Raw genomic sequence first — 16,817 nt, 5'->3', positions numbered from 1 at the left:
GGTGTCCAATGAGATATGCACTTGACTGGACGTATCCCACTCCTCTCACTGCTGCCTGGGTACTGAGCATTCTGGGTGCTCTGAACAAGCACACATCTCTCCAGATTTTGGAGGAGATGGCACCAAAAATGAAAGATAGTGACATGAACCCCTGAGCAAACCACAGTCTGTGGTTTCTAAGAACAAAAGCAGCAAATGACACAAGCTGAAAGCCGGCTGCGGTTTCCTGTTTCAGCTCCAAACTTCGTCTATATAGCTTGCCATTCTGTACCTGTCTCCTGCCTGGCCGTAACAACTGCTTTGGCTCTTTGGGACAGCGGTAGAAGATGCTGCTTCTCCTGCTGACAAGTGCTTTTCTCCTTGTCCCGTGGGCCGGGGCTGGTGAGTACAGAGAGAGGGGATTTAGATGAGGACATGCAAGGGCAGAAATGGGCACCGAGTAGGAAAGCTGTCTGGTACCTGCCTTGCCTTTTCTCATATCTCTGCTCTCTACTCTACTCATATGTCTCAGCTCAGACTGTGCCTGACAGCAGTGACGCCTTACAGGTACTAGCACAGTGCCCTTTGCTAGCATTTCAGACATCCAGAGTCAGCTGTGGTGAGTCATCCCCAGGAAGTGTTGCTTGTTTTTCTCTCCATTGTGCATAAGCAATGCTTTGGACAGCCCAAGGAAGGAGAGTTATTGGCATCATTGGCGTATGACATCAGAGGATGACCCTCTCTCCTCATGCAGCTCCGAACTTGACGGGAAATAGTGGCATATGTGCTATTAACACTTCTCATCTCTCTTCCAGGAAGGATCATTGGCGGACGGGAAGCTAAGCCCCACTCCAGGCCCTACATGGCTTATTTAGAAATTGGAAGTGAGTCCGCTATATTTCAATGCGGAGGGTTCCTCCTTCGCCCAGATGCAGTGCTCTCAGCAGCTCACTGTGTGGCTGGAAAAAGGTAAGGCCCTGTCTTTGTGGTACATGGGATTTTTTTCAAGTCTCCCACAGTCATGAAGAGCCACAGTCCTGGTCTGGGGTGAGAGAGTACTCTGTGTCTCTTCAGGCACAGCAGGGCTCTCTGTGAGCCCAGCCATCCCCTGTGAGTGGCAAGAATTGCCTGGCGGGGGCTGTGTGCCTGGGACAGGACTCTTTGGCAGTGGTCTCCCGGTCCATGGTTCCTACCATGGCTCAGAGCTACTGTTGGAGAAGAGAGGCTGTGTCTCCCACTCCCTGCTTCCCCTTTGTCTTCAGAATGGGACACCTCAGACCTACGTCAGCATGGGACGTGGGACCCTCAGTTGAATTGTGGAAGGAACCCAGGCTACAGAGGGCAACTTGCTGAGAACTAATCTCTGGGGAGACAGATCCCACCACCACCTCCCTCAAACCACCTAACATGGGGGCCATGTGGCTGTGGTCAGTGCAGCTGGAACATGTTGGTGTTTTCTGGCAGGAAAGTGAATATCACCGTGACCCTGGGAGCCCACAACATAAATAAGAGAGAGCCGAGCTGGCAGAAATTCCAGGTTGGCCACTGGGTCATCCACCCCAGCTATTCAGAGGCTACCCTTGAAAATGACATCATGCTGCTGAAGGTATGCCCTCACACATCTTTGCTGCCCAAGGGATCTCCCCCGGCTCACTTCCCCAACCCCACGAACTTGTTCCCATTCCTTTGCCTGCTCTAACCCTATGTCCTCTCTGCTTGGCAGCTGAAGCCGAGGGCCAAGCTGACTAAGGCAGTGAGCTCGATCCAACTGCCAAGCCACAACGAGCGTGTGAAACCAGGAACTCTATGCAAAGTGGCTGGCTGGGGCTGGACATCGACGACACAGGAAAAGACTAGTGTGCTGATGGAGGTGGACCTGAAGGTGCAGAGAGAGAAAGTGTGTGAGGAGTCTTTCAAAAGAAAACATCTGCAGCCGTCTGTGATCTGTGTTGGTGATGAGGATGGCAAAAAATCAACTTTCCGTGTAAGTGTTGTTTTGGGCTCCAAGCTTGGGATGAGGTTGGGACTATGCAGTCAGGTTGGTTCTCAGGCCGGGGATGAAGGGGATTAAAATGAACTAGATTCTTCAGGATGATGTGCTGAGGTTCCTCTCAGGAGCTCTGAGACTGACATGCTGACTGAACTGGGGTGCAGTTGCCCAGCAAGTTGTCAGCATTGTGTGCCTTTTTACATACCTGGGGATATTCTACCCAGCCTAGCCACTGCTCCAGCAGGCTCCAGATCTCATGTAAATCCTTTGTCATATCCTCCCGACACAAGTGGGACGGCTCGGATATTCCCACGTGTCTAAAGTAGGACCAGATTCTCCTTTTCAGGGTTGTGAAGGCAGTTTTTGAATCTCAGATGGCCTCCAGGCCTGAATTGCTTCCCGGATCAGCTTAGAGGAGTAGTAAGGCAGCTACAAGCTCTGCAGAGCTGGGTCTGGAGGGAGATGGTCAAAAGAGAAGGTTCTTCACACGGAAGGAGGCAAGAGGGCCCAGTTTCTTCCTTAGGGCAGGGGGAGCTGTGCTCTGACATGTCTGACCCCTCCCACTCCTTTTACCTCACAGGGTGATTCTGGTGGCCCATTAGTCTGCAATGGGAAGGCTCATGGCATTGTTTCTTATGGAGGGAAAGATCGCATCTTGCCTAATGTATTTACCAGAGTGTCCCATTTTGAGCCCTGGATACGTAAAGAGCTGAGGAAGTTTGCTCTCCAAGACCTCCCTGACTCTTCCTCCTCTGACTAAAATGCTCAGTGCCCCATTTCCACAACGCATCAAACATCTGCTGATGCTCAGAGGCTTGCGGGGGCATCTGAAGTGGAGTCAGGGATGCCCTCATGTCACAGGCACAGGCTTCTGCGCCAAGGAATGTCCCCGTGGCAAGGCAAAACCGCAGGTCCCAAGTACACACAGTTTCACATTACTCCCTTCCTCCCGCTACTGCCCAACAGCGCTACCTCCTGCTCTGCTTTCTGGCCACCAATAAAAGCATGTTCAAACTTGCTTGTGTGTGTAGCCTTCTTGGGAAGAGGATGAAACGCCTGATGGTGAGAATGAGATGATTGTCTTTGAAACAGCCTGAGCAAGATTATAGGTGGGGCACGCAATGTAGATCTCAATCCCTGCTGGCTGGAATTGCCGTCCCTCCTCTCCCTCAGCCTCTTCCAGTCAAGCCAGCAAGTAGATACAACTGCCTTTCCAAACGATTTACCCAGCCTTTCAGAAACAGACGCATCACAGCATCCAAGGGGAGATCATGTGGGTTTTCAGTACCAACGTGAAGCTATCTCAGGATCCTTAGAAGGACTCAACGCCAGCCAGCCTATTTACACCCTGTCTCTCCTTTCCGTCCTCTTGAACCTCAGATAAAGCATTTGCCTTGTGCCTGCTAAACGCCTGAGGGCTGAAATGTGGAGATTTTTGTCACATTGGATCATCTGAGCAGGACACGGCTGGGCCAGGACGTGCCCTTGTGGGGTGGTGATGGGACAGACAACTTCAAAGGTGGCAAAGGAAAAAGCAGTATTGCAGAGAGACAACCCTGACCACTCGTGCGAGGGAAAAAGGCATTTCTGGTTGGCTGGCTGGCCGGAAGAAAAAGGACGTGGTGGATCTGAGCTGCTATTTTACACAAACTCTGTTTCTCACCTGAATCTTCTCTGTGAAAGATCCAGTTCCCTCAGGAAGACACCAGTTCTGGCAAACAATGGCTCTCAGATCCCTCCCCTTATCACTGCAGAGCTGTGATTAAGCCCACTTTCAGCCGCATTGTGCTTGGCAGAGGAAACAGCTAAGACCCTGCTAGTGCCCAAAAGCACTGCATTACCCCACTCAGCTACAGAAGTCCACGTTTCAAGGAGGAGAAGAAGAAAATGCTTAATTTAGTGCCATTAACATTGCTTCCATTTTGCAATTACTTTAAGGGATACTGGCCTAGCTTTTTCTTGGAGCTTTTCCCGTGTGAGTCATTACATCAGTGCTATTTGATTTGGTTTATTCTAGCTTTCTGCCTTCCCAGGATGACACGTGATGATCTCCCTAGAAAGATCCTTTGTGGTCTTCTGGGAGTGTAATTGTTTGTCACAGAAATGCCTTCTTCCTTGGCTTATTCAATTGATCAGGCTTATGGTTCATTCCAAGAGGTAAAATGTTTAGACAGCAGTGGATATGATTCATCTTACGTATCTTTAATATCACCATTGTGGAGCTTTGATTCAGTTTCAGGGGGAAATCAGCTGCAGATGCAGACCTGGATTTAGGCATGTTCAGTGAAGCTTTGTGTCTGTGAGGTGGGTGTCTCAACCCCTGCTACAGTCAGTCCGGATCCACTTTGTGAAGTCAATTAAGCCAGCAGATTAATTAATCTGATCAAATGCAGGCCTCCTCTAAAGTGGCCTGAAACTCTCTCTTGGCCTCAGTGGCTGTATTGACCAGCGCTCCCCCAAACAGCTGGGGGATCAGAAGATCGGAACTTAGGCACCTCGCAAACATAGGGGCACCGACGTGGAAGACACCAGAGGCAGGAGGACTCCATTGCCTGAATACTGACGTCTGAATACGGACCTTTAGTGACGTTTTTGCACACTCGGGGATCCCACCTGCCCTCCAGATGCTGCTTCAGGGGGTGAGAAGCTGAGACTACCCCACAAGTCCTGTGTCAGACTCATTTGAAAGTCTTCATTACCATAGGCAGTCTCAAATACCACTAGACACCTGTGTTAAGGCAAGTTAACTCCACCCTTGGAGTGTGTCTATGCTGCCAGCTTGGGCAGCAACTTTTCAGTCCAGGGTTGTGTCCCTCTGACATGCCACTTTGCAGGAAAATCAGATGGTTCTCAGGATCCCTTCTGCAGAAGAATTTCAAGGTAATGCTCAAGATGAAGTCTCAGAGAGTTTTAGTGGCTTGATCAGGCCAAAGACTGCTCAGAGAGGTCAAATGGATGAGACCACTCCAGGGTTTACTTTCTACATCCGTTTAGAAAGTTCTTCAGCTCTCTCAAAGCTAAGAAAGGCTATAGAGGACCAAGAGGCAAGTTAGGCCATGCTGATAGCGTCCCTGAAGTTAATCTAGACTCAGGAAATTCATATCTTCAGAAAGTTCTTGATACTCCAGGTACATGACAGGGACCTTTGCAGTGCATAACTGGCATAGTGCTGAGCAATGCCTCTGGATGAAGTAGACCAGTGGTCTCCAAAGTGAGGTGCGCAAGGCAAACCATTGGGGCGTGGGAAGAAAATGCTTTTGTACTATTAATATTTTAAAAATAATTTTTAATAAGTGTTTCATTTTCATCTCATCCTTTCTATTTTTATGTATATAACATGTTAGTAAGTAGCATATGTAACTAGTTTATAAATAAATAAATATACATATATTGGGGGGCTGTGCTCAAAAACTTTTACTGATGGGGTGTGCAATCAAAGAAGTTTGGAGATCACTGAAGTAAATGATGCTGAGTCCCATGATCGCCACGAGGTACCAGACCAGAAATGCCTGTGCTGTGCATGTGATGCCTGAAAGGTCGGTACATAAGGAAGTACAAAGACCTGTATGACTGAGACCAGCCAGAGAATATCTGAAGCACTGACTGTATATCTTCGATGTCACCAGACCTCTCCAGTGGATGACAATCATAAACAGATGTGTAGGGGAGGAGGTAAACATCAGCGATCTGGATGTAGGAGACGAATGCAAGTTTGCTAATGATACTAAACTGGGAGGTGCTATTGACTGTCTCGAGGGCTAAAAGGCCTTGCAGAGGGACCTAGAGAGATTGGAGCCCTGGGCAGTAATCAATGGCACGAAATTTAACAAGAACAAATGACAGATTCTGCACCAGGGATGGAGTAACGCTGGACACAAGTACCACTTGGGAGAGGAGTGGCTGGAGAGCAGCCCTGCAGAAAGGGATCCGGGGGCGCTGGGTGGCAGCGGGCTCAACAGGAGTCAGCAGTGTGCCCTGGCAGCCAAGAGGGCAAAACACATCCTGGGGTGCATCAAACACAGTATAACCAGCTGGTCAAAAGAGGGGATTATCCCGCTGTACTGAGCGTTGGTGCGGCCTCACCTTGAGTACTGTGCGCGGTTCTGGGCCCCACAATGTAAAAAGGATGTGAAGGTACTTGAATGCCTCCAGAGGAGGGCAACAAAGATGGTGAAAGGGCCGGAAGGAACGATTCCTGATCAGCCCCTGACTAGCCTGACTTGCATCCCTCCTTCTTCTTTAGATTTTAGAACTTTTGTGTGGTTTTTGTGTGGTTTTGAGTCCTTGAGTTAGCAATGATCACATCTCCACAACTCCACTTCTGCCCATAATCAGACAGTACTCCTTTCTTCTCCATAGACTGCCTCATGGATCTTTTGTAGCTGTCTGAGTGATGATTACACAGCTGTGCCATAGCACAGCTGTGCCTTAGATCCTTGATACACTGGTAGCTGACTCCTGACTAGGGTGGGGGCTTACAGCAGGGTCTGCAGACACAGCATTGCAGCTCTCTCCCCTGATGGCCTGCTGTCTTCTGACCATCAGCACTGCCACTCTATTTGTTTAATATTAGAGTCTGGTATCAGGCCAAGTCTCTGCTTACACCCCTACTTAGCTGGCTGCAGGCACCAGAAGACCTAAGCTCTTCTTAGTGGCAGTGTTTGTGGCTAAACGCCATCTTACCCCTGCTTCCATGGTTCATTCACCATGTCATTCTGCTCAGGTCTTGAGCTGTGATTCTTTAGCTTTCCTAATAAGCCAGCTGCATTAATAGACATTTCACAGTACCATGAAAATGGATTATTTCAGTAAATTAACTTGTGAGAGTCTCTCTCTGGCATAAGCATATTCAAAGGTAATTTTATGTGTGCACACTATAAAACAGTATATCGTTTAACAGCTTTAAATACACAAAAATATTGATGCTAAAGGTTTGCTCTTCAGGGATAGCAATTGCATACAATGTCCTAATGCATACCTAAAATAAATTTGTCCTATCTTGTTGCAGATACTGATGTGTTACTGATACAAATTGTTTGTTACTGATACACATATCAGTAGTCTTTAGTAATAGTATCGTTAGTTCTCTTGCTATCCGTTGAGCAGTTTGCCCTGTTGTCAGTTACTTCATTCACAGAGCACCAAAAATCTCTCATTCTACCTTTTTTTTTTCCCTTAACTCATTTTCCCTCCAATGACCTACAGTTTCCTGTGATCTTTTGTTGTTAATTTCCTTAGTTCCCTTTGGTTTCATCTTTCCCTTCTGACAAATCAGTAAGACTTCTATTTTGCAAGAAACAAAAAGACGTTGGAAGAGCTGATGGGTCAAGATAAAGACCCGATCTCTTACCAATTACAGTCACGGGCAAACCAGACTTGACTTTGAAACAATTAATGTAATTTGTTGCCGATTAAAATAGAATAGAATGATAAGAAACAAAGACAAAAACCACCTTCTGCCCACCACCCTTTTCTTCCCAGGCTCAAATTCACTCCTTCACTCCTGACTTCTCTACCTCCTACCCAACTCCAAGAGGCACAGCGGGGATGGGGAATGGAGGTTGTGGTCAGTTTGGAACATTTTGTTTCTGCCACTCCTTCCTCCTCACACTTCTCCCTGCTCCAGCATGGGGCTGCTCAAATGGGCTGCAGTCCTTCAGGATAAACATGCTCCAGCGCGGGCTCTCCGCAGGCCACAGTTCCTTCAAGGCATATCCACCTGCTCCACCGTGGTCTCCTCCACGGTCTGCAGTGTGGATATCTGTTCCAGCGTGGTCCTCTCCACAGACTGCAGGGAAATACCTGCTCCACCGTGGTCTCTCCCATGGACAGCAGGGGAATATCTGATCTGGCACCTGGAGCACCTCCCTCTCCTTCTCTGACCTTGGTGTTCACAGGATTGTTTCTCACGCTTTGTTTTTCCTCACTCCTCACTGCCATGCAGCTTTTTGCCCTTCTAGAAATATTTTTTCAGAGAGGTGCCACCAGCTTCACTGATTGGCTCAACCCTGGTCTGAGGTGGGTCCATTGTCAAGCTGGCTGGAACTGCCTTTGTCTAGCATGAGGGCAGCATGAAGGCAGCCCCTGGTCTCTTCTCACGGAGGCCACCCTGCTGAAAACCGCTTCCATTTCCTACTCTGGTTGTACCACCCAAATCTTTGGGTTTTGTGCTGCAACCAGCTTAGCCTTTCTCACCGTGATGCTCTACGACTGTCAGGTCACTAGCTGCAAACCACTGAACTGTGAGTCATGAACAGGAAACCTTGCATGCAGATGGTTGCCAGAGCATGGATTACAGCTGTTTTCTACTCTGTGTTGCACACTGACAATATCCTAGAATCATAGAATCGCAGAATGGTTGAGGTGGGAAGGGACCTCCAGTGGTCATCTGATCCAAGCCCCCCTGCTCAAGCAGGGCCAGCTACAGCCAGTTGCTCAGGACCAGTTCCACATGGTTTTTGAATACGTCCAAACACGGAGACTCCACAACCTCTCTGGGAAACCTGTACCGGTGCTCGGTCAACGTCACAGTAAAACGTGTTTCCTCATGTTCAGACTCTCGTGTTTCAGTTTGTGCCCATTGCCTCTTGTCCTGTCACTGGACGCCACTGAAAAGAACCTGTGGCCCCTTTACACCCTACCTTCAGGTATTTATATACATGGATAAGATTCCACCAGAGCCTTCTCTTCTCCAGGGTCAACAGTCACAGCTCTCTCAGCCGTTCCTCAGAGGAGAGATGTTCCAGTCCCTTCATCATCTCTGTGCCGCTTTGTTGGGCTCTCGCCAGCATGTCTATGTCTCTCTTTCACTGGGGAGACCAGAACTGCCCACAGTGCTCCAGGTGTGGCCTCACCAGTGCTTCGTAGAGGAGAAGGATCACGTCCCTCAACCTCCTGGAAAGACTCATAGAATCACAGAATGCTTTGGGATGGAAGGCACCTCTAAAGGTCATCAGGTCCATCCCCGGGACATCTTCAACCAGAGCAGGTTGCTCAGAGCCCTGTCCAACCTGACCTTGAATGTTTCCAGGGATGGGGCACCTACCACCTCTCTGGGCAACCCGGTCCAGTGTTTCACCCTCCTCATCGTCAAAAATTTCTTCCCTATACCTAGTCTAAATCTATCCTCTTTTACTTTGAGACCATTACCCTTTGTCCTATTGCAACAGGCCCGGCCCCTGTCCCCATCTTTCTTATAAGCCCCCTTTAAGTACTGGAAGGCTGCAATAAGCTCTCCCCACAGCCTTCTCTTCTCCAGGATGAACAACCCAAGCTCTTTCAGCCTTTCTTCACAGGAGAGGTGTTCCAGTCCTCAGATCATTTCACGGCCCTCCTCTGGACCTGCTCCAACAGGTCCATGTCTTTCCTGGACTGAGGACTCCAGAGCTGGATGCAGTACTCTAGGTGGGGGTCTCACTAGAGCAGAGTAGAGGGGCAGACTCACCTCCCTCGACCTCCTGGCCACGATGCTTTTGATGCAGCTCAGGATACGGTTGGCTTTCTGGGCTGCAAGAGCACGTTGCTGGCTCACGTCCAGCTTTTCATCTCTCAGTACCCCCAAGTCCTTCTCCACAGGGCTGCTCTCAATCCCTTCATCCCACAGCCTGTATTGATACCAGGGATTGCCCCGACCCAGGTGCAGGACCTTGCACTTTGTCTTGTTGAACCTCATGAGGTACACATGGGCCCGCTTCTTGAGTTTGTCCAGGTCCCTCTGGATGGCATCCCATCCCTCAGGCGTGTCGACTGCACCACTCAGCTTGGTGTCATCTGCAAACTTGCTGAGAGTGCACTTGATCCCGCTGTCTATGTCATTGATGAAGATATTAAACAGTACTGGTACCCACTACGGACCCCTGAGGGACACCACTCGTCACTGATCTCCATCTGGACATTGAGCAGTTGACCACGACCCTCTGGATGTGACCATCCAGCCAATTCCTCAGCCACCGAACAGCCCATCCGTCAAATCCATCTCTCTCCAATTCAGAGAGAAGGATGCTGTGGGGGACCGTGTCAAAGGCCTTACACAAGTCCAGATAGATGACATCCGTAGGTCTTCCCTTCTCCACCAATGCAATCACTCCATCATAGGAAGCCACTAAGTTGATCAGGCAAGACTTGCCCTTGGTGAAGCCATGCTGGCTGTCTCGAATCACCTCCCTGTCCTCCGCATGCCTTAGCATAGCTTCTCGGAGGCTCTGTTCCATGATCTTCCCAGGCACAGAGGGGAGGCTGACAGGTCGGTAGTGCCCAGGGTCCTCCTTTCTACCCTTTTTAAAAATGCGTGCAATGTTTCCCTTTTTCCAGTCACCAGGGACTTCACCTGACTGCCATGGCTTTTCAAATATCATGGAGAGTGGCGTGGCAACTACATCAGACAATTCCCTCAGGACTCAGATGCATCTCGTCAGGTCCCATAGACTTATGTACATTCCGACTCCTCAGGTGGTCACGAACCTGATCTCTTACAGTGGGAAGGACTTTGCTCCCCCAGTCCCTGTCTTGCAGTCCATGCACTCGAGAGGTGTGAGAAGAGAGGTTGCCAGTGAAGACTGAGGCAAAAAAGTTGTCGAGTACCTCAGCCTTCTCCTCGTCCATTGTTACCAGTCTGCCTGTCGTGTTCATCAGGGCGGGATACGCTTTCTTTGACTTTCCTTTTCTGGCTGACATACCTGTAGAAGCTCTTATTATTCTTTGCATCCCTTGCCAAGTTCAGCTCCAGCCGTGCCTTGGCCTTCCTGACCCCATCCCTACACAAAGGGGCAGCGTGCCTACACTCTTCCCGTGATACCTCTCCCTTCTTCCACTGCCTGTGCATTTCCTTCTTGCCCTTTAGTTTGACCAGCAGGTCTCAGCTCATCCATGCCAGTCTCTTGCCTTCCTTTCCTGATTTCTTACACCTGGGGACTGAGAGTTCTTGCCACTCTGTGGAACATCTCCAAGACACCATTAGCCTTCTTTGCTGCAAGGTACATTATGATTTTGTTCATTCATTTCATGTGTACAGATCATTTCGTGACTTTAAGGATGCATCTCACTTGCAGCTGGGTTTTGTAATCTTGCTGTCTCCATGGGCGTTATGCCTCTACACTTCAAATATACTCACTGGAGAGCAAGAAAATGAAAGGACTTGAGAGAGACATTCAGGTCCCCATAGCAAGGAGAGCTAAATTTGATCAGCTGAATAATTTCTTTGGCTCCACTGATTGTTCTGACCGTTGGATGCCTGACTCACAAATAAATGCCAGGATTTGGGTGCCCAGGCATAGCTCTGTTCATCTCTCCTCAGGTCAGCTAGGGAGTCCCAGCCAAGAACATCCACAGAAGGTCAGACTGAAGCCTTGCCTTGCTCGGTAACTTGATTCCATAATCATATAAACCATAGCTGGTTTAATTCCTGTGACTGTATTGACTGGACCGGCAGGGATAGCAGTAGAGATTTAAACACCCAAATTATATCTTCCTTTGGATACCTATAGTTAATTATCCTCGTCTTCAGCTGGTTCTTCCCTATGCTGACTACACAGCTGAATCATGTTGTCCCCTGTAATGAAGACTTCTTCACTGACTATGGAGTAACAGCAGATATGTTGAACGCATGAAGACATCTCCATTGGGGTGTCTTCATCAGCAAATGGAAGCTAAGCATTGGGCTTTTTCTGACTAAAAGAACTAGGAAAGGAAAATATGTTTTGTCCCCATTTTGGTGAAAATAGATTCTTCCCTGCAAAGTCTCCTGGGGTTTGTCTTTCCCAGAAAGAAATTGGTTTTCTTCAGTGCTGTCACATAACTCTTCTGTTCACCCTTGGCACCTGGTCCTCTGAATGTCCACAGGGTAGAACTGACTGTTAATTACTTGTCTCCATCTGGAGTGAAACAAACACTTTTGTAGAGTAGATCACTCCAGGAATCCCTTTCAAGAGGCACCGTGAGTAAGACTGGAACAGGCTTTGTTCTTTCTGCTCTACACAGCCACTCAACACTACCTAGGTAAGCTCTGCAGTGTCAAACACCTGCAATGGCTCTCAAGCAATACTCTCAGTGCTGCAATGCAAACCCTCAGCTCCGTGTCATGGAAGTTTTCTCCTGGTTTTGTTTGGTTTGGTTTTGGGTTTTTTGGTGACTAAGCATAGCCCTCATAATAGTTGAGGATTTTTGAACGGGGGGCAGGGGGATGGGGGGGAAGGCCCTACACAGGCACACGCATAAATTTAGGGCCACAGATGCACCGTGTGACATTCAAAGTAGATGCTCAAACAAATGCTACACAGTGGTGGGATGTCCCACCATCCATGTCTTAGGGGGTGGAAGTCATTCCTTCCTGGGAACTACTTTATCAGGTTGAAGCAGCTATTAGCTCTGCTACAGTGAGAGCCCATGTAGTACAATAGGAGTAGGGGGGTAGGCCAAACCAGTGTGTGCTCAGCTACTGGAGAGGAGATGCCACTGTACAAAGGGAATGCACGAAGCGTTCGTACAAAGTGAAACAGTTCATGTCCATCCAAGCTGTTCCATAAGCTGAAATAATACAGCTAGAGAGGACAATTTAGAGATTCTCTCCTGAATCATACCCCTACCCCAAAGCAAACCAGTAAGGTAGACACTGCCACTGCCTGTGCTGGGAGAAGTCCACCACAGCAGGTTATCTTTAGTCATTGATTTTCAGGGAGAAGAACATGACCGGGCATCTTTTCTATTTACAAAGACAGAAATGAGGCTGAGGGAACACTGGGAAAAGTGAGTGCAACAGAGGTGTTGGAGCTGAAGTTTCTCCGCTTCTTCAGCTGTATGAACACAACCTGGTTTCCTGCACAACAGGAAAAGGATTGGTATTAACCATGCTGGCCATTGACAAGACAGAAATCTGGGTTGCACTAGGAGAACGAGTCAGGTGCCAAAATTTAGGCATCTATCATCACTGGACTTGCCTTGGGATAGCCAAGTGGGCCTCTATGCGTCACGCCAGAAGGACAAAAGCCCTCTCTCTGCTCCTTCTGGCCCAGCCCCACTGGGTTGTCTTCAGGTATCCTGAGGCATCACAAAGGATATCAGGCACCTCTCCGTAGGAAACCAAAGCCTCATGTAGAACCTAGACAGCTCTCTCTGAAGTAGCAATCTACCTGCCACTCAGACAACCATGCCTGCAGCTCAGTGGCTGTATTAGCTGGACCTCCAATGACTATGGGGAAATGTGCTTACAGATGTCTTATGCTGTAGGTCCCCAAATGCAGTTTAAACATTGTGCCTGTCAAAGACATCCGTGTAGGCCCTAAGAAACGAGCATTGGGTCCAAAACCAAACCAGAGAACGAATACAGAAAATGGAAAATACATCTTCCCTGGTTCTCCCCCAACAATCGACAAGAGGCATGTCAGCATAAAGCAAGCCGTTTCTAATTATTTTGCATCTGAAGTGCACACTGCTGAGACAGGTTCAACACCTTGTTCACCAGGCCTCCAGCCTGTCCTCTGGACGGGGCTTATTTTGTCCCAGCTGCAGGACTTTGCAAATGACTGGCTATACTGAAATTACAACAGGCTCTTGTATTATGGAAGCACTCTAAGAAAGGCTTTTGGTGGGTTTCAGCTAAATCCACTAAGTTCACTCAAAATACACCCTCAAGTCCAAGCTGCCTACGTAGGCTCTCTCAAAAGTCAGTCTGCTGAGAACATCGACTGGAGTCTTGTGCTCTTTTCTAGGAAGGTCAGAACATGCAAGGCTTGGGGAAGGAAGCTACTTAAGTCCATCCTTGAAATAAGTACTGATATCCAAAAGCAAAATGTTATGAACGCTTTAATAATAAAAGCAAGAGAAAAGCAGTAAACTTCAGAAGGAAACACTACTGCACGCCCTCAAAAGATTTTTTTAACAATCCATACCTTTTTAGCTGTAAGAAGTGTTGCTATTTACCTCTTTCCCATCTGTCTATTGTTTTGCTCGCGATTATATTTTTGTTTTGTTCTGCTGACGATGGTTCTTTTGGCTAGAAATAGTATATGAACTTCAGTTGAACTGTTCCAACAATTACTTTGACATTTCCAAAACATTCATCCCTCTCTTCCAGCGGAATCCATTGTTCACACCTGGAATTTCTTTGTTATGACTTCTTATGCTCCCATCATGGAAATGTTGAAAAATGGTGTTAACTTTAGAGAAAAAAAGCCATCCCAAGCAAATGCTCCTATCTGTAGCTCTGCCTCATTAACTCTGTAATTCCTGAACCAGTCAAGTCGATACACACCTGCTAAATTATCTGGCAAGCCAATGGCATTCTCTTTGGCATGTGCATTCAGTTTTTCTTAACTTATTCCTGTTCATTCTATTGTTTACATATTCCTTAGTCTGATTGCCCCTGAAAATTTCTGTTTCCTGCCCATCTCTCCATTGAGCCAGCTCTTTTCAGGGTTCATGTCCTGAGGAAACTGGAGCTCAGGGGGGGCAGAGTAAAAGAGATGACTTTGTTTAAATTAAGATTTTTTTCTTTCTTTCATTAAAAAAGGCCTTGAAATTCTTTTGCAATGGTGATGAAAATTCCTCCTGTTTCTGTGCATAGTTAGTACAACAGGTAAGGACAGTGCTAATTAGAGCAGACAAAGGCTGTGCAAACAGAGCCTTTGACACTGCTGTGGGTGGCGGTGACAAGAGAACAGACTGCAATAAGAACTGTCTTACTGCTTGCACATGCATCAAAGGTTGGCTGTTGTCACTTGTTGCTTGATCACAACGATGTTTTTCTTCTCTCTGCCTGTTTCCCATATAAGCCAGACTAATTTCCTGTCAATATTTCTTCATTTCCATTCTTCTTCTCATACATAATTAAAATAAAAAATGAAAATTATGCTGTACATATTAATTGAAACACAGCTGAGTGCTCCCTCATTAGCTACTCAATGCTTACAGCTCTACAGGGAGTGGCAAAAGACCAAAGGCAGAGCTCATTATCGCTGCCAGCATTTTAATGAGCCCCTTGAGGAATGTGGTGCTACCTCCCTGTTACTTTGTAGCTGTGGCAAAATCTGGCAAGGGGCCTTGAAGAAATGACAGGCAGAAGCAGAAAGAAAAGTCACTTGCAGTTTTAATGGAGCCCCGTGTGTCATGCGAGACCAGAAACATAGTTGGACAATGTGTTCCCACCAGGTCTCATTAGAGCAGAAACTCACAGACTTTGATGTCTGTGAACAGCTCAGAAAGTGTTGTGGTTTAACCTGGCAAGCAGCCGAACACCACACAGCCATTCGCTCCCTCCCTCCTCTCCCCAGTGGGATGGGGGAGAGAATCAGGGGAAAAAAAAAAAAGAAAACAAAGTAGAATTCACGGGTTGAGATAAAGACAGTTTAATAGGACAGAAAAAGAGGGGAAATAATAATGATGATGATGATGATGATGACGACGACGACGATGATGATGAAGATGAAAGAATATACAAAACAAGAGATGCACAATGCAATTGCTCACCACGTGCCAAACGATGCCCAGCCAGTTCCTGAGCAGCGGTCCCTCCCCCGGCCAACTCCCCCAGCTTATACGCTGAGAATGACGTCGCATGGTATGGGATAGCCCTTTGGCCAGTTTGGGTCAGCTGTCCTGGTTGTGCTCCCTCCCAGCTTCTTGTGCACCTGGCAGAGCATGGGAAGCTGAAAAGTCCTTGACAAGCGCAAGCACTACTTAGCCACAACTAAAACATCAGTGTGTTATCAACACTGTTCTCATCCTAAATCCAAACCACAGCACTATACCAGCTACTAGGAAGAAAATAGCCTACCTCATGACTGGTGTAAGAACAAATTCCAGCAATGTTCATTATCTCCTTGTTACAGTGGAGATAAAACAGACTGAGCAAAGGACCCTTTGGCACTGCCCCTCTGCTTCCCAAGTTCTGCTCCCTGCCACTCACAGACTACACGCACACAGAATCCCCTGTCACCATTGCTGAATCAGCATTTGTTCACTCTCTTGGCGTGAAACCTCAAGTCTCCCTCATAACAAAAGCAGAATGCGCGCTTGCAAATAGTCAGAGATGCCCTGGAGTACCCCACCTGGCATCCAACTGCCTGTTCAGAAGAGTGTGGTTTTCTTATAGTTTCTACACCAGATTTAGTGGCCTGAGGAGAATGTCCAAGTACTGCAGGGCACCTCAAATGTTTGGACAGCTGAACTGAGCTCTGTACAGCTGTATTAGGCAACCCAAAGATGGGTATAACCATTTGCATGAATTCCAGAAGCTAAACAGAGTTCATTCCATCCTGGCTGCTGTAATGGTCGCAACTAGACCACAAGAACCGGACAAAGAATTATCTATCTTTTCAACCTATAGGACAACAAAGATGATATGTAAGGCTGAAGTAGTCATGTTGACTCTAGCTATAGCCCTGGAGAGAGAGGAACACCTCCAGAAGACAGCTCCTTCCACATGTCCTTGAGACATTCCCTGCCACTATACTCATCAGGCACCCTTTTCTCTGCTACGTGCCTAGATTTGCAGCGTTGTTTGTAGCTGCACTGTGGCTGACCTTTACTTGTCACATTCCAGAGTCCCTCTAGATGCATGGGGTGCAACCAGGGTGTGAATCATGTAAGTTTTCACTCCGTTCCCAAAGTCCAAGTTCCGAGTGTCCACAATGAGGCAAACTGCATTCACTCCTGAGCTCCAATAAATCCACAGGTTCCCTCTGTGTTGTGGTGGGACTCTCCAGCTTGTTTGTTCCGGGGACCATAACCACACACAACAGGAACAAAATCACATCAGTTGGCTCCCTCTACAGTTCTCCATCACTACCGCAGAAAGTCTTGCAAATTCAGACACTGCTGGTTGCCTGTACGCATATCCTAATTGTTGAAACACAGT

General features: G+C 47.7%; 1 protein-coding gene across 1 annotated transcript; it reads left to right on the top strand.

The window, feature by feature from the left end:
- Nucleotides 1-295: 295 nt before the first annotated feature.
- Nucleotides 296-2,927, top strand: LOC104018468 (mast cell protease 1A-like). The gene is made up of 5 exons (XM_087735245.1): nt 296-381; nt 795-948; nt 1,444-1,585; nt 1,703-1,963; nt 2,550-2,927. The coding sequence occupies exons 1-5, from the start codon at nt 327-329 to the stop codon at nt 2,727-2,729; spliced, it is 792 nt and encodes a 263-aa protein (XP_087591371.1). The 5' UTR covers nt 296-326; the 3' UTR covers nt 2,730-2,927.
- The last annotated feature ends 13,890 nt before the right edge of the window (nt 2,928-16,817 follow it).

Source organism: Nipponia nippon, unplaced genomic scaffold (assembly GCF_047370975.1).
Source record: "Nipponia nippon isolate SJK-2023a ecotype South Korea unplaced genomic scaffold, ASM4737097v1 scaffold_53, whole genome shotgun sequence".
NCBI classification, from domain to species: Eukaryota; Metazoa; Chordata; class Aves; order Pelecaniformes; family Threskiornithidae; genus Nipponia; species Nipponia nippon.
Note: the sequence above shows the minus strand (reverse complement) of the source record. Positions and strands in the feature narration are given on the sequence as shown.